The sequence below is a fragment of the Notamacropus eugenii genome, chromosome 1 (assembly GCF_028372415.1).
Source record: "Notamacropus eugenii isolate mMacEug1 chromosome 1, mMacEug1.pri_v2, whole genome shotgun sequence".
In the NCBI taxonomy this organism is placed as follows: Eukaryota; Metazoa; Chordata; class Mammalia; order Diprotodontia; family Macropodidae; genus Notamacropus; species Notamacropus eugenii.
In genome coordinates, this window is record NC_092872.1 from 290,632,642 (window position 1) to 290,651,126 (window position 18,485).

The following is an 18,485-nucleotide window of genomic DNA, read 5'->3' on the forward strand; positions in this document are numbered from 1 at the left end:
TTGCTCTTCCTTTTCTTGGGGCTATTTTTTGTTGCTGCTTCCTGCACAACATTTTGAACCTCTGTCCATAATTCCTCGGGGTCTCTCTCTACCAAATCTAACCCTAAATCTAGTCATCAGTTTCACTTCATCTTCATGAGAGATGTTAGTGAAAGCATAGAAGAGCACAATACTCCCCCCATACCCTTAGAAGCTGCAATTTTGTTTTTCTTTGCTTGTCTTTGTCAAGGGAAGGCTCACTGGTGGGGGGAGGGACAGGGGAATATTTTGAAATGACAGTAGTCTAAAACCCAAAGGTTTCCTCATAGGTTGTTTAGAGAGCCAGCCAGATCTGAGTCTGAATCCTCAGGACCTGTGTTCACTGTGTTGCCTCACCCTTAGGTGCCCCAGGAAACTCCAAAAGTAAAGGGAGTTTCCTCACTGGGAGTTCCTTGTATCAAAGAAATCACAGGTCCATATCTCCCCGCCCACCCCCCAAAGACCTAAACCCTCCAATGATCCTCAGTCTCATAGAATCTTTACTGTGATGGAGGTGATGGGAGAGGTCATGGTGGTCTCTTTGTTTTCACATGGTGGCCACAGGGCTCTTGTTTATTGGAGACCATAATTAAAAATAGAAAGAAAATGCTGGTATTGGTTTGGGGACTAGAGTGTTTGAAGGCAGGATGCTAAAATAGTCCGGTTTTTTTCACCTCTAGAAGTTGTACCAATGAAAAAAGTGAACTCTTTAAAAGAAATCTCAAAAGCCAAATGTGACTTGAGCGAAAGATCAACCTCCAACAAAGAGGCACCACAGTTGCAGAAATCCAAGCAGGATGATCCAAAAGCCAAGGAATATCTGTTTCCACGTGTGGAAAAATTGAACTTAACTGAGGTCACAGAACCCAGTGTGGACTTTTCTGAGGATTGGTCCAATGAGGAAGAAATGAAGCAGTTCTGGAAGCTGAGGCAGGAAATAGTTGCCAGTGAAAAAGCTGAAATTCTCGCAAACCAGCTCCTGCCCATTCAATTACCTCTCAACTTTCAGGACAACCATGTGAAGGAACACATTCGGAAGCCGAAATACAGTTTCAGGTAATTTTTTAAAATGAGTATCCCTTCCTGAAATTCTAAAGGGTAGGGAATGACTGTGGCTTTTGAATCTCAAACCCTCAACCTAAAATGACATTGCTGTAGAATTAGAAGGAACCTTGAACGTCACTGAGTCTAACTGGTGGCTATCACTGCTGCCTTTTAGCACCCTGTGTGCTGAGTATCAGGAAGGGAGGCACCCCCAACCCCCTGTGGTGCAGGCAGGCAACCATAGGTCCAAGGAACCAAGGGAATGTGTGATAAATGAAAGGAATGGAGTTGGGGAAGGAGCCAAGCTTTGCCCAGGTAGAGAGTGGGAAAGGCAATAGATCGAGTGTCTTTGGCTAGAGAGCCCAGCTCAACTTGTAGTCACACAGTGACCTGCCTAATCAGACCATTCATGGTCTGGCCATCCTATTTCAGGAAGGATACAGACGCCTAGGGTGATTGTGCTCAGAATGGGGAGGGGCTTGCAGGCCTCACCCCACAATATAGGGCAGTTTGGGCTAGGGAGGCACATGATGATTCCTGGGGTGAGCGGCCCCTGGAGCAGACTTTGGCTAACCTCAGTGCCCCTCTCAGTCATCAGTCTCCATGGCTGCTTGTGGGGTTTGCTGTCAAGGGCCAGAGGCCTCTTCCAGCACTGACACTTGTCTGGTTCAGAGTAGTGCTCCCTCCTCCACCCACCTCCCCACCCCCCACAGCAGGGAGCGCCTTTCAGTACACAACATCCTTGACTTCTTTAACATTAAAAGACTTTTTAGGGGAAAATGTCAGCTCTCTTCCTTATGTGCACTTTATCCGTCCTTACCTGCCTCTCATTTAGTAGTAAAAGAAAAGATGGGTGAGTTTAAAGTGTCCTTGGAAATCAGTGGAAACATAAAACTTTGTGTAGTTAATTTTATAAATTACAGTCTCAAAAGCGCTGAGCATGCACCCTGAGTTTACTGAAGTTTTTCCCAAAGGCTGCTGTGGAGACCTGTTCCTGCTCATCCATCCACTGCGCTCAGACAATGGCGGGAACTATGCTTGAGGCTGGCCTTTCTTGAAAGCTGGGAACACAGCACTGTGTATCTGGCTTCTGTCTCCAGTGCAGCTTGGACTGGGTCTGGATGCCTGTACACCCCGTTGGGGGATAACCTTCCCTCCCATCCTGTGGGGAGAACAAGGCCCTGGCAGGCTCACAACAGCCTGACATTCTTCATCCCTAAGTTCTGGCATCCCTACAGACAGATGTAAAGGCCATGGCCAGGCCTTCTGTAGCATGAAGAAAGGACCAGTGACAGCTCTTGACCCCTGAGCTCTTGCTGCTTGGGTGGTTCTCTCCTCATCCAGCTCAGCCTTTATTTTATGTACACAGTGTCCTGGCCCCCTGGAGCTTCCATTCACCGAGGAGAGTCACAATCAAGTGAAATGGAGAAAGCACTCATCACAACAGCCTTGAAGAAAGCAAGGGGTGCTTAGAGGGGACACTGAGAAACTTTGCAGGGGAATGCTGACTTGGCCTGAACACTGCATACAGAAGTTGCTGATTATGAAACAAGCCTGGAAAAGTGGCTGGGAGCTTCTACTCCTCTGTCATTGACCGGCTGTGTTCATAGCAGGAGGAATACTCCATATCAAAGACTCTGCTCTCCTGGGAGAACGAATCCATGTGCTGGGCCTAGCAATGTAGAACATGCCCAGAAAGGCTCCTGGACCTGTTTTTAAAAGGACAGAAAGAAGCTCCAGGGAGAGGCGTTGGAACAGGGTTCTGGAGGGTCAGCTTATCCTTTAGCCTGCTTCAGCCAAGCCAGCCAGAGGTTCCTATTGGGAGACAATTAAGTTTACCTGCTATTTGTCTGAGGTAGACTAACAAAGACGAGAAACTGAGAGAAAGGGAGAGGAGAGAGGTATTATCACTTTGAAGTTGTTCAGTTGAAGGGAAAAGAACCAAAATCCCCTGCCATAGAATTGGGAAAACATCTTTAAACTTGTAGGCTGCTACAGTTTCCCAGTTTTTCTCACCCATTTATCAGAGGAGCACTGTGTGGGTGGCCCTGTGCTTGACCCTGAGGAGAAGAGGAGGCAATGTGCCATCCCTGTCCTCTTGGGCCTGCTCTTTTGAGGGAATCAGCAACATTGGAAATTCTACCAGGATTAGCAGAAAGGACGAAGATGGTGCCAGGAACAAGGGAAGGAAGGTTTCTTGGGAGAGATGATGCCTGGGCCAGGCTTGGAGGCAAAGGAAGGATTTCCATGAGCCTCAGAGGCTTGAAAAAGGAGACTCTTCCAGGTGTGAGAGGAGGGTTAACCAAAGGCACAGGGAGCTGAGCCTCGATCAGGACCAGAATGAGAACTGGGAGTCCAGAGCAGTGAAGGCTCTAGGCTAAAGCACCCTGATGGGGCTGGAGTGTAGAGCAAGGCTATAGCAGCAAGCACCCTGACACATCCAAGATGGCCTGTTAGCGCTGGTTCTTAGGTCTGTTTTTCTAAAAGGAAAGCAACTTTTGAGGGGTTGACAATCTTTTTTAAACATATATACCAAAAGAGAAAATACAAGGAGACAAATCAAGACCCACAGACAGGGCTTCTAACTGTCTGACCACAAGCAATACATACATCACAGATCAACAAACTGATCCAACTGTCTGACCATTACATACATACATAGTTATCAGAGAGAGAAGCACCCACATCTGGGTTTTCAAAGCCAGGGGCTCCATAGTGGCTTCCCAGAGTCTCATCTGGCACATGAACCTTCTTCCAAAGAGTAAGACCCCAAAGCAAAACCTCACCTCAGAGTGTAGATATACTTTTCAGAGCCAGAGAGCATCATCACCCTCATGACCCAGGGACTCATTAGTTAACAAAAGGTGTGGACCTTCCTATAAAATAAGCCTCCCCTAATCAAGCTTCCCTTAATGGGCTCCACCTGAGGCCTATTAATGGGAGTGGGGGGGGGGGGAGACTAGGAGAGAAGATCTATAACTAGAATTACAGAGGTGTGTCAGGTGGGTGGAGGGAGCTGTCCAAGGTTTATGCATTTCCTGAGGTGGGCTGAACAGTTCTAAGCAGCTCCAACACCAGCAAGGCCTTGTACAAATTCCAAAGGAAAGCCCGTGAAAGAAGACCAAGCTGGACAGAGTGACATGGACACAGTCTCCATAGATAGCCATGGAGTTTTGAACAGTGGATGACATTGCCAAGGGCAGGGCTAGAGAGGGAGAGAAGAGAATCTTGGTGTCAGAGGGAAGTTGGGGGGGACATCTCTGTGGCCTCATAAGCCTGAACCAGAGGACCACATTTGTAACCTCTTAGGCTAACCTCCAACCTAATAACTGAACAACCTGTTTAGGAAGATAGCAGGGACTAAAAGGCCTACAGAATTCGAGGTGTTGGGTATCCTCTGCCAAGGCCATACAGTTATCCACTATTGGGTCATGGTGCTCTGTGAGCCCCCGCAGCACCTTCTTCTAGACTGCCTCCTCTCTTTCCTTTCCCACAGGGACTCCTGAATAGTGCACAGTTCTGGACACTTGGAGTTTTGAGGAGACCTGAAAGATTTTCACCAAAGTCAGTGCAAATCACCCTACTTATGTGAGGCCTGTCACACACTCCAAGGAACTTACTATCACCTGGCCTAGGCATGAGGGCAGGAATCTCTTAGGCCCTAGGGCCATGATGGTTCAGGCCTTCTGTAGGACTTTGGGATTCTCCAGAACTGTGGCCTCCTCTGGCCTCTCTCTTACTACTGATAAGCCAGGCTGAAACGCTTTGTAAAGGGCCTCCATCTCACAGCTGGATATAGGAGATAGCTCATGCCTGGAGTCAGGAAGACCTGAGTTCAAAAGTGGCCTTAAATGCTTCCTAGCTTTGTGACATCGAACATGTCATATAATCACTGTTTACCTCAGTTTCCTCAACTGTAAAATGGGGATCATAATAGCACCTACCCTCTCAGAGTAGTTGTGAAGATCAAATGAGATCACGTTTGTAAAGCCCTTAGCACAGGTGCCTAACACATAATAGGTTTGTTATCAGTGCTTGTCCCCTCCCTTCCTACTGCCCTTGTATAAATATGTAAGGAGTACCTGATGCCAGAGGAGGTTTCCCTAGTGCCAGTGGGCACAATACCATCATTGAACTCATAATTGATGTTCTCAGGGCATCAGTCACAACTTCTTTTGGATCCATATAAAGTCAGGTTCTTTCAGTGGAGAACATTGATGGGGTTATGCCCATGCAGTCATGCTGTTCAAGGCAGGATTTAAGTCTTAGGTAATTGGTGTGGTTTCCATGGATGCCTCAGGAGGACCAGGAGGACTTTGGCAAGGCTATCCAGCAGAGAGAAGGTCTTCAATCAGATTGTAGATTGAGAAGCCCTCTGGGCTGACTCTCTCAGCCCCTCAGGGCCACCAGTGAGTAGGTCCCCAAGGTGCTCTCTGTGGTCAGGATGAAGTAAGGACTAGCTAGCTCTGGAACATTCACCTTGTTGGTTTTCTTGGCCTTTGGACTTTTGTTCCAAGTTTGAAATGGGTCATTTCAATTCAATTTTGTTCCTTCACATTTCTGTTTGTATTTATTGGAATCAGTGCAGCGTTTAAGCAGCTGGTGGCATTTGGGGGGTATTTTTAATGCAAATTAAAATAGTAATCATTGTGTTGGCAATACTTCTAATAACTACATTGAGCTTGAGGTTTGTGTGACATAGAATGAAATATTCTGCTGAGTTTTGTCCTTATTTTTAGAAGCAAGAATAAGGATTTTCCCTCCTTGTTCTGTTCCTTGTAGTGCCCACTCTGACCTGGGGGCCCATTATCCAGAATTAAGTCTCTGCTCCTGCCTTACTCCATCCATCTCCAACATTCTCTTGCCTTTTTCTCACTGTCCTTGAAGACCACATACTAACCACGTACCACATGGCGCCCAAGGCTGCCTTGCCTTTTGTGCCTTCTTGGGTCATTGACTGCCACACTGCAACCCTGCCAACTGTTGTGGCACTGACCAAGAGCTCTTGAAGAGGATGCTAGTCAGGGGCAGGTCTGACCAGTGCTCCTCTGCTGGAAAAGTTTCCAGTGCTGATCCAAAGAGAAGGTGGCCTGTTTCTCATCCAGAGAGTGCCTGGCTGAGGCCAGTCATGCTCAGGTGCACCAGGCTTCTCACCAGTGGTGCAGAGGGATGGGTATCCTTCCCCAAGAACATTCCTGAGTTCTTGCAATAGTGGTCCATTAGCAAGCTGGCCCAGGGTTTAGACTGTGCAGGGTCCCTGTGCTCAGTAGTTAGGGAGTTAGGGAGTTAGGGAGATAATACTAACACATGAAATAAGTGAGTGATTGTGTGCTACTTCGGTGGGATTGCTCACAAGGTCCACAGATGTTCAGAGACATGGGCAATTCCCTCTGTGACATCAAGCCTCCATTTCCTTATCAACAAAGTGAGGGGCTTGGGCCAAGCCATATGTTCCAGCTCTAAATCTATGATAAATCTTGTTGTGCTCATTTAAATTAGTTTGTTTAATGGAGCTGTCCGGAGAGAGGTGACAAATAGTCTTATTTCAAAAGGGAGATAGGGGAGGAAGGGAATTCATAAAGAGGCCAATCCTGAACAGCAAAGGATCTTTGTGTTGGATAAATAAGTCTAAGCAACGTGAGGAGATTCCAGGCCAGTGAAGGGGTGAGTGGTGAAGAAGGATTTGGAGGCGAGTTTTAGAAATGATGACCTTCCCACTGAGGATGAGAGGAGCTTCCCCAATGGCTAACAGCACAAGAAGACTGCCTAGCTTACATTTTTTAATTGGTTTTTGGAGCTGTGAGGGGGCTCTGAAGTCTGGAGGACCTGAGTTTAAATCTGGCCTCAGACACACTAGGTGTGTGACCCTGGACAAGTCACCCTGATTGCCTTGCAAAAAAAAAAAAAAATTTGTTTTTTCAAGGAACAAAAATCAGTTTTCTCTCCCATTCCCCTCCCCATGAAAAGAAAAGCAAAACCCATGTAACCAATAGGCATGATCCAGCCAAACAAACCATGCATTAATCCACATCACAAAACCACATCTCATTCTTTTGTGGCTTCTTGGCTGCTCGGTGAGGGGAAAGGAGCCAGAAGAGGGGGCTGGAAGGGACTCGAGGCCCTCCCCTGAGAATAAGACTCTTTGGCTAAGTGTCAGTGTGGATTCCTGAATGGACTAGTGAAACGAAGCAAGCTAAGGGGTAGGTTCTGTCCCTGCTTGCTCAGGGTCAGCACTGAGGCATCTCCTCATGCACCCTGGACAGACTTGGGGAGCCATTTTCCCCTCCTGCCATTGACTTAAGTGATGTTGCCCCTTTTAGGGACCCAATAATTAGCACCCCAGTTTCATTTAACCACTTAAGAGTTAATTGTTTATAAAAGGAAATTTACTTAATAGATGAGCAAGAAAAGATGCACAACATCTCCCCTCAGTGGCCTAACCTCGAAACTTAGCTCTCTTCCTACACAGGCTTGGTCCTGCCACACCGTATCCAGATGTGGTGTAGCTGCCAGACGTCATCACTGGGCTGGGTTCCCAAAGCTGCCCTAGCTCCTCACACTCAGCAGGATGTTTTCAGCATTGTTGGCAGAGGCCTTCAAAGGGCATCCACATGGCACCAAGGCCAGTTGCTGTGCTTATGGAAAATTATTTCACTTGAGAAATCTGCTAGCCAAACCTAAAACAGAGGGAGAGCTGTTGGGTTACTTTGCTCAGCACAGGTGCAACAAAGCATGGATTGATAACCCTGCTGCTGGGACTAATCTGGCCCCACAATTGACATCAAGGAAACAGAGGTTCTCCATCAGCCAGCACTGCACCATCCATGTGTGGAACCAGTGGTTACAGCAAATGTGAAAATGTGGATGCTATGAATATGTTTGCTTACCTTTGTTTACCATTGTTGTTGCCTGTCCTTCCTTCTGGAAGAGGACCATGACATGAGAGCAGTGATGCCAGGACATGCAAGTGAAATGGATTTAAGTAAGGCAAGGCTGTGCAAAATCACCAGCCTCACTTTCTCCTCCAGAGCCATCTGGGTCCAGTGGCCAGATATAGATCAGGATGACTGGAGATGGCCCAGGATGCAGTGGTAGATCTTGGTCTAAGCTAAGGTCTTTAATGGGTCTCAGTTTGACTGAGCCATCGCCCATTCAGTGATTAAGGTTAGGTAAGAAATGAGGCAGAAAATGACCTCTTTTACCTAGTCAAAAAAAAAAATCAATCTGAGAGGGGTAGACCCTCAAGGTTTCTAAATAAAATGGAAACAATTGTTCTTTACATTCATTCTGAGCCAATCTTCCTTCCTTTCTTTTTTTTTCTTCCCTTCCTTCTGTCCACATAGAGTATATATAATACCTTTACCTGCAGGTACTCTAGAGGCCCAGAGGAATGTAAATTTTGATTGCTGAAACCTTGAAAGATATCTTGGCATTTATTGCTATATTTCTTTCTTAAGGACCATGCCTTAAACGCAAATCACTCTGACTCTCATTGATTGGCCAACAGTAGGTCCCAGACCTATTTTCAGGGATGTACACATTGATAATGAGATTGATGTGCACATTGACAGACCTAGCTCAGTGTTTGGGAGGTTCTGAAAGAAAGTATTGGAGAAGTGCTTTAGACTGACTACTAAACTGAAAATCTACAGAGCCATTGTGCTCACCTCATTGTTGTATGCCTGTGAAACATGGACAGTCTACTAGCACCATAACAGGAAACTGAATCACTTCCATTTGAACTGTCTTAGGAAGATCCTGAAGATCACCTGGCAAATAAGGTACCAGACACTGAGGTCCTTACTCTAACTAAACTACTAAGCATTCAAACTCTGCTTCAGAGAGCACAACTCTGATGGGCTGGCCATGTTGTTTGAATGCAAAATGTAAGCTTTGCTAAAAGGGCTATTTTATGGAGAACTCACACAGGGTAAGCACTCACATGATGGTTAGAAGAAACAATACAAGGACACTCTCAAGGTCTCTCTGAAGAACTCTGGAGTAGATTGTGTGAGATGGGAGATACTGGCACAGGACCACCCAGCATGGTGTGCTCACCTAAGAGAAGGGGCTGTGCTCTATGCACAAAGCAGAACTGAAGTTGCTCAAAAGAAATGTGAGATGTACAGATTTAGAGACTCCACCCCTAAAGGTCACAAGGACTGTTTATGCCTCATCTATGGAAGAACATTCAGAGCTCTTAATGGTCTGATCAGCCACAGTGGAACACCCGGTACCTTGATCCCAACATAGTGCTATCATTTTGGTTCTTTTCAAGAATGGACAACCAGCTTCGCTACTTAACTAAAACTCTTTGGGTTGAGACTCTCTCTGCCCAGTGTTGTTAGTCCTGGTCATCCCAGGCTTTGGGGGGGCAACTACAGACTGATGCCTCAGGCTGATTAATCTGGTAGAAGAGTGTACTCAGCTAGTTAAGGATATCATCAGCAATTGTGGTGAAACCAGAGCCCCACCCACCATTGATCACCATTTTTTGGTTGTGTCTAGTGTCTTTCTGACTCTGCTTATCATCTCTTAGGGCACGTGTATGACGATGCAGCTACAATCCTGTGTCATGACTTGTTGAGCCATCCCCTGATCAGAGAGTGGCAACCTTGTTTCCAGTTCTGGGCGACTGGGCAAGGTGACAATCTGACTATCTGGATGGAGATGGGTCTTTTTTGTTGGACAGCCTTAGGATAGGTTTGATTATTCTTTTCAAAAACAAGGCTTTGTTACTAGCATTGAGGTGCACACCTTAGCTTGAGCCTTTCCTGGCCCTGCATTGAATCCAGATCTTCACATAAGAACTGTGCCAAGGTCCTGCAGGCTTCCCTGACCTTTGATGCAGGCACCCCTGAGGGACAGAGAGAACTCAAAGCTCTCCTTGGTTTGATGACACAGTCATCCCATCAGCTCCCTTTAAGCACCTCCCTGGCATGACCCTGGGCCTGACCTCACCTTGTCTTTGGCCCCAGCATCCAGTCCTTGTTCCCATAGTCAATCTTGATTTTCCTTCTCCATGTATTCTGATTGCAGATGTGTGACAGTTCCAGCCCAGCTTTAGCATCAGAGACATCTGTGGTGCTCTGCTCTGCCCCCCATCCTCATTCTCTTTTCTCTTCAATCTCTCCCTGTTCATCAGCTGTTCCCCCAGTGCCTACAAACATGTTCTTCAGAGGCCCATAGGGTATTGCCAGCCAAGGGGTCTGTGGCTGCACTGACTTGACCTTGGGCCTGAGCCCAAGGGGCCAGGGGCCAGCATATCACAAGCTTGTAACAGGCCAGTGCCTTCTGAACTCACTCCCAATCTTAGAAGAATGCTGGTATTAGCTATTAGGTGCCAGCAAAGGGATTGGGTCCTTACCTGTTGTAACAAGATCATGTGTTTTAACCATATAGCCTTAATTTCAAAGCTTTTATCCCATCCCACTGATGCTGTGAGTTTTCTTAGAAATAACATGTAGAGGAATATTTCCTTGAAGGTTGTCTTAAAATCACTGCCATTTAGTCGTATTAGCCATTTGGATTCCTGCTTACTTGCTAAAGTTCCAGAATTTCATAATTTAAAAAAAATATTGCAGATTAATAGTATAGATTTCTGTCAGTTAACTACAATCCTTAGTAGTCAATATCATTTTAATGTGGAACCAATCCATGGGCCTTGGTTTAAAATATTTAGTTATTTATTGTATAATGCCATGTCTCTTTTCACCATGAGTGATCAATCATTACTAATTTTTTGTTAAGGATTCCACTGAAGAAACCATATAATTCTAGAAAGAAAATCTCTTCATTCAAGAGCATGTTTCCTGAAATTTCATCCTATGACACAGTAGTTCAAACCAAGAAAGAAGAAGAAAGGCGAGTAGCTGCCCTCAAGGAGCTAAAAGAGAAACAAGCTTTAATAGAACAACGGAAAAGGTAAGGCCATTGATGCAAGAGCATGTGACAAGGAGGCCCTCGCCACTCCTGTTACTGACTTCAGTAGTGTGGGGGCTAGGATGCTGATGCTACTGCTGCTACTGATGATGATGGCAGTGAGGGTTGTCCAGTGATATCCAGTCTCATGTCTTCAGTGAGGCCCATGGTGACCTGTCCCTACCTGCCCATCCCATGGGACTTTTATCCCTGCCCTCCCATGGGTTTATCTCAGGAGGTGTGCCCATTGCCTTGATGGCTTCTTTCTTTCTTCTGACATCATAAGGGTACATTTCTCCCTCACACTCTCTCTGGGACTAACTTCTTTTACTATCATAATGTCCCTAATGACATCCTTTATTCCTGTAGTTCTAGAAGGTTCTTCAGGGAGTTTTATGTTGCAGCCTGCTGGCCCTCACTCTGTATCTCCCCATGCTCCTCCATGCCAGGTTGATTTTCCATTCTTTGAAGACTGTTGAGTCCTATGGTTTGTAGCCAGATAGCAGCTCTGGAAGACGATTGGCTTTTTAAAATGGGCCTTTGTTTCCAGAAGCTTAGGGTCTTTGAAGGAGTTGAACATTTTGGGGAGGGTGGCAGCCTTCAATGGGTTCTCCTCTTCCTGTTCAGTATTGAGTCCACAGACTCAGATGTTCTTATGGAAAGACCAGCTCCATCACCAGTTTATGCTGCATCTAAATGCCTGGGATAGTCTTGGTAGCGAACGTTCTTTATCCACAAAGGCCTTCCCACATGGGTCATGGAATCCTTCATCAAGAGTCCACTCTTTGATTTTATAGATGAGCAAATTGAAGCTCTCATAAAGATTAGATATGGATGGAAAAGTAGGGACGTCAGTCATGGACCGTGTTCTCAGCAGTTCTCAGCCTTTTTCAGCACAGAGAAGCATCTTCCACTCCATCATATTTCTTGTGAATCAGTTTCATGCTGTCATGATTTTCTAACCTCCAGAAGGGAGACCCCCTAGTACAGTCCAACTGCTTTTCTTCTCTTGAGTGTGATTTCTACCTTCAACATGTCAGAGGTCAGGCCTTCTGACTCCTGAGTCAGTGGTCTTCCTACTGTACCACTTTGCCTCCAGACAGCATCCCAAGGTGGTGAGGCTAAACTCTAGGATGGTTAGAGATCTCTTCCAGGAGATTCTGCTGTCTTCTGGAGCTTGATCCGCAGCAGGCTCTGCAGTGTTCAGTACAAGGTCATCCATAAACAGGAGCATCTGTAAGACTTCACCATACACAGAACATCCCTTTTAAACCTGGGCTTTACATTGGATCATCTCCATCCAGCTGGCCCATCAGTTAATCAGGAAGTGCTGGGCACCCAAAAAAAGATAAAAGGCAGCCCCTGCCTCACACCTCTTCCTACTTCATGCCTTGCCTTACCCAATTTTATGATCAGGAATATTTGTGATGTCCAATCTCTCAATCTTAAATAATTTTAAGTGTACACAGGAGCCATGTTGTTGGATGAGAGCCTTGCAGGGTGCCTTCTTCCTCTAAATCAAATGCTTTTCCACATTTAGTGAATGATAAGTCTATACCTTATTTCCATCAGTTTTGATGTGGGGAAGATGTGACCTATTGTACTTTCTCAAGGCCTGCTGCTACCCATTCAAGATGCCCTGGGCTCAAGAGTAGGTGACTCTCATAAAGATTAAGTATGGATGTGAAAGGAGGGATGTCATCTTGAACTGTGCTCCAGCTGTCTTTTTCAGCACTGATAAGCATTCATTAGGTGGGAGGTTTTCCCCATGCCCTCAGCGTTTGCCCTCCCCATCATATTCCTTGTGAATCAGTCCCAGTGTTTTCATAATTTTCTCACCTCCAGAAGAAAGAGACACCTTGTACAATCCAACTGCTTCTTCTACCTCAAGTGAAATGTCTACCATTTATATAAACACACCCAGAACTGTAGAAATCAAGGTCGTTTGTTTTTTAAACTGGTTTTAATCCTCCACTGCTCTATGCTGAATGCTATGCTTTTCCCCGAGTTCATTGTCTTCTCACCTTCCCCCAAACTCTTATCTTCCTTATAATTGGGAAGGGCTCCACCACCCAATCTAGTATGGTGCCAAAGACTGTCAATTTCACATGTGCAACATCTCTTATGGATTTCACTTGTACTGCATCTCTGGTTGATTTCACTTCTGCAACAATTTTTGTTCATTTCACATCAGCAGCATCTCTGGTTGATTTCACCTCTGAAACAACTTTTGTTGACTTGACTTCTGTATCAACTTCTGGTTGATTTCACTTCTGTAACAACTCTGGTTGATTTCACTTCTACAGCATCTCTGGTTGATTTTACCTCTGAAACAACTTTTGTTGATTTTAATTCTGAAGCATCTCTGGTTGATTTCACCTCTGAAACAACTTTTGTTCGTTTCACTTTTGCAGCATATAATTAATTCATTTCCATTCAATTGAACAAACCTTTATTTTAATGCCTTCTATGACACTACTAGGCCCTCATCTTGATACTTCATTATTTTTGGCTCTGAGACAAGAAAGATCTTCCATCTCGTCTTATGAGTCATGGATGGTAGGAGACTTTAGGCTTTCTTGCCCGGCACAGTGAAGGGTTAGGAACAAGGCCAAGGAACAGAGCCCCTTAGTAAGGGCCATGGGGCTGATCCAAGTTCGGATCTGAGGACTGAGAGCTAAAATGGATCATTGAGGTCATCTGCCTCAACCCCTTCATTCTTAAAGTTAGAAACTGAGGTTCACAGCATCAAAGGAGTTTATCCTCAAGGTCAGTAGAATGATTTCAGTTTGAAATGACAGCAGTAGTAGTAATAATGTTTATAATGATAAACAGCTAACTAGGTGGTATAGTGGAAAGATCTCCAGGCCTGGAGTCAGAAGGACTCATCTTCCAGAGTTCCAGTCTGGCCTCAGACACTTACTAGTCATGTGACCCTGGGCAAGTCACCTCAGTATTTGCCTCAGTTTCCTCATCTGTAAAATGAGCTGGAGAAGGAAATGGCAAACCACTTCACTATCTTTACCAAGAAAACTCCAAATGGGATCATAAACAGTCAAACATGACTGAACATTATCAGGCTTTAAACATGCCAAAGGAAAATTCTTCCATAACGTTAATTTAATTTAGATGACTTGTCATCGAAAATGCCATTTGTTTTTTCTAGAGATAAAAAAATGCTCCAGAAATGGCGTGAGCAAGCTGAAATAATGAAGAAAGAGAAGGAGATCCTCATGAATACACAGCATCTACCAAAGGATATGGTATGTGCTTAGGTCTGAGGAGTACTAGGGAAGATAGGTCAGTTAGGGGTAGAAGTCAAGAGACTGGGACTGGATTCCCACTTTCACCAGTGATCCCAGGTCAATCAGCTCATCTCCCTAAACTTCATTGTTCCTATCTGAGGAAGCCAGGTGGCTCAGGGGATAGTGCGCTGGACCCAGAATCAGGGACACCTGAGTTTTCAGGTTACCCACTATTATAGTGGGGGGAAAAAAGAAAAAGAAACTGAGTTTCACCAGAAAACAATTTTTTTTGGCAATGCATATGATTAATTGCAAAACAAACCAGGGCCACGGACCCAGAAGTTTGGTTTCTCACATTTAACATACAATTTGGAGGGAATTAAAAATAGGATATAGGGATTAAAACACTTGGTTTCTTATTGGTTCAAGGGATCAGGAGACATTCAGGTGAGGTGTTCTTCTGGCCTGGTGACAGTGGAGAGGGCAAATAAATTGTGCAATCTCCAAAATCAGGTCACTTACATGGAGTTTGAAACTTCACAAAATCATGGGTAAAAGACAAAAATGGAGTCATTAGTGCTCATTTTTGATGTAACATTCCCCACTTTGATCCTGTTCTTCCCAATCCCCAAGATCACTTATTTAATTAAATGTTTTATCTGAGATTTCAGGACAAAAAGGTAGACTATCATAAGGGGCATCAGAGGTAGTATGAGAGACACAAAGAGTACAAGAAGAGTAATAATCTCCTGTATCCCCTAAGGAGATAGACCTGGCTGACAGGCTGCAGATCAGACTGCTTAGAGCTTTCACCATGGACTGTCTGGAGAGAAGAGATTTGTATGTCACCAATGTAACCAAGAAAACTCAGCAAACATATATACCCTGAAACAAAAAGTCAAAGTAATACAATAATGATCATCAGTATTCAATAACATCATCTCCTATAGCCTGGTAACCCACCCCAGTGTTCATTTATTCAACACATTTATCTTGAGTCTCACATGTCTCAGGTAGTTGTCTGGTCCCTAGAAATACCTTCCCTTGGATGTTCTGGAACAGGGCTCGTCCTCAGGGAAGTTCTGAAGGGGCTTCGGCTGGAAGGTTGGCTTCTATGGTTTCAGGTCACTTGCGGAGATTCCAAAGTAAATCTGCTAAAATCTACCAGTAATTAGACTCAACTCAATTTGGTACAACCTCCTGAATCTGGCCTTCCGATAACTAACTAGTTCATGTGGTGAAAACTAGCTCAAACTTCATGGTTCTGGTTCTGTTAACATCAGAACCATAAGAAGATCATCAAATTAGGAATCCATAATTCACCTGAAACTTCAGAGTTTCATTTTTACAAACCACTTGTTGTTTCTATCTTGGTTTAAACTCTGGTATCTGATCTGGACAGGGAGAATCTTAAAAAGAATCTGTGTGGGCCTGACTTGGAAAATGAGCCCAGAGATGTTTCAGGTTAGTCTCTGATTCCTAATCCTGCCCCTAACGTAAGACTGGAATCTTTGAATCTAAGGTCTATTGGTACTAAATTGGCTCAAAGATCTAACTTTGATAGAGACCAGGAACAGATACAATTTCATCATTTTCATAACTGCTGATCAAATAATCTTAGGTAAAGACTCACTCTTTAATATAAACAAACTAGTAAGTTTCCCCATTTGTGTTGCGAGTTGGTCAGACTGCAGCACGTTAGAATTTTATCACATGCTGTCAGCAGAGCTGATGAAATCTTCCGACCTTTGCCCAAATAGGAAAGTCTGAGGGAACTTCACAGGTAAAGATCACTTAAGGGGTCTTTGCTTTCTTTTCTTTAAAAGTGCTTTAAGGAAGCTGTCCTCCCTTCCTCACCATAGCCACAGTATATGGGCCTGGAAGCTTGGACTGATTCCTCCCCTCCCAGCCACTGGGATTTATCTCCTGTAGGGGAGCATATTTGCTTAATCTGTAGCTCCAGCATCTTAGGCTCCCAATAGGTGTGAGTTAGAGGAAACACAAAACTAATGGACTTCTCTCCTGTTGGTCTGGGTCAGGGCTTTCCCACCAGCCTCCACTTCTTGAACTCATGGATTGATGGGCTCATCGGGCTTCTCTCTCTTCCCAAGTAAAAGAAAGGAAACACCATTTGTGTCCCACATGTGATATCTGCTGTGTTCCTTGTAACAGGAGGGTAGTTAAAGATGACAGCTCTGCTTGGCTTTCTCTTCTCTGTCACTGTGGAATGAAACTACCTCTGGCGTATGACAGATTGTACTCATTCAGATCCTGAGCAATGGACACTTTCAGCTTCTGCCAGTCCCCTGAATGTAAGACTTGAGAGCTCTCCTCAGCCTGGCCCTGACACCCTGCCACAGTCAGCCTCCCACTAACCCGACAAGCCCCACCCCAGCTCCTACTTGTGTCAGATGACTGGGTCACCAGAGGGTGGCCAGAAGCTGCTCCCTTAGGATCCCAAGACTGATCCTGAAGGCCTGGAGGATTTCTAGTGCTATTGATTCAAAGCCTTTGGTTATGCATTCCACACTGACTGTTAGAGTTCATCAGTTTTTGAAAAGAGTATTTCCTAAGCAGGTGTAGCAAGGTCAGCTGTAACAGAAGCATCCTCCCTAACTGGGGCCACATACTCCCCTTTGACACACAAGATCCTTAGGGAGAGAACATGTGACTAAAAGGGGAATCCACAGGCCCTAGGTCTGGAAGCCTCAGGGGTCTAGAAGCTGCCTTTCTCCAGTGTTTCTGTTCCTTATGCCATTGCTTCTGGGTGTTAGGGACACTAATATATGCTTGATGGAGTTGTGAACTGATTCAAGCATTCTTGGGACTGTGGCCAAAGGCTGTCAAACTGTGAATACACTTTTTGACCCACAATGCCACCCCTAGGTCTGTATCCCAAAGAGAGAAAAGGAAAAGGACCTATTGATACAAAAGCATTAATGGTAGCTCTGTGTGTGGTGGCAAAGAATTGAAAACCAAAGGATGCTCATCAGTTGGGTGATGAGCTGTGCTAAGTATGTGAGGAATGATGAAGGAGATGGTTTCAGAAAAGCCTGGGAAGACTGACATGAACTGATACAAAGTAAAGTGAGCAGAACCAGGAGAACATTGGACACAGTAACAGCAATTTGGGGAAACAGATTTCAAAGGTCCAGAGAAGGACTAGGCAGGAGGGCACTCCCTGCAAACTTTTTAGATAACTCTCTTTTTTCCTCCTCATTCACCCTCCTGGAGTTGGACCTTAACCCTCAATTCCTCTGTGAAATTACATGTCAAAGCACCCTCCTGATCCCTTTGACATCTGTTTCCCAGAACCAAGTGAGTATGTTCCTCCATGGCCAGATTCCCTTCCCTAACTCACTTGTGCCCAAGGTGTGGGGAGTAGATGTCCAAGTGCTCCATGAACTCTCTGGCACAGACCAGCTCCATCTCCCCTTTGGGGTTCTAGCGGTGCCCCTGAGAGATCCCGAGTCTTTCTCTTCAGCTCAAATGCCTGTTCTGGGTCTGTTCCCCTCCCATTCAACTCAGCGACTAGTTTCTAACCATTAACATTAGTTAAGAGTTTACAAAAGGATATTTACTTCAAAGATAGAGGAAAAATGGAAGAAAGGACATTTTCCTTTCCTCTAGCCCCTGGAAGGCAAACTCCTCTATACTACCTTGATCTCTAGAGAGAACAGGCTTAGACTTGATGCAGTCTCTGCCAGAACTGCAGAGGGGGGAGGGTTTGTGGCTTCAGCTTTCAACATGAATTTGTGAGGCCTATGGGCCATCCAGATGGAGAACTCTAGCCATGGTAGTAACATTTAGCTCCTATTACTAGTGTAATATTTCCAACCTAGCTTCCTCTCACTAAATTTTGGTTATACAGGAGACGATCCTAAGGAGCAGATGGTAAGTAAACCCAGAGGGCAGTGAGATGACACTGCAGTGAATAGAGCACCGGGCTGAGAGTCTGGAAGACACAACTTCCTAAGTTCAAATCTAACCTCTGGCACTGTCTAGCTGTGTGATCCTGGGCAAGTCACTTAACCTTCTCTGCCTCAGTTTTCTCATCTGTGAAATAGCCAACCCCTCCAATATCTCTGCCAAGAAACTCCCAAGTGGAGTCATGAAGAGTCAGACATGATCCAACACAACAAGTAGACCCATTTAAGCAAAACATCAAACAGAAGTTGGGGAGGTCAGACTAGAAGGGACCAAGGATGCCCAAGGGAAAAGGAGCTGCTAGGGTAGGAATGAGTTCAAACATCTCTG

At 45.1% G+C, this 18,485-nt stretch overlaps 1 protein-coding gene across 4 annotated transcripts in view; it reads left to right on the plus strand.

The window, feature by feature from the left end:
• The window catches only part of LRRC27 (leucine rich repeat containing 27), a 62,595-nt gene that overhangs the window by 32,337 nt on the left and 11,773 nt on the right, over positions 1-18,485 (plus strand). For all 4 annotated transcript variants that reach the window (XM_072629117.1, XM_072629118.1, XM_072629120.1 and 1 more), the window contains 3 exons: positions 699-1,074; positions 10,813-10,986; positions 14,150-14,246. In XM_072629117.1, coding sequence (XP_072485218.1) covers positions 699-1,074; positions 10,813-10,986; positions 14,150-14,246 — 647 coding nt within the window. The remainder of the gene's footprint in view (positions 1-698; positions 1,075-10,812; positions 10,987-14,149; positions 14,247-18,485) is intronic.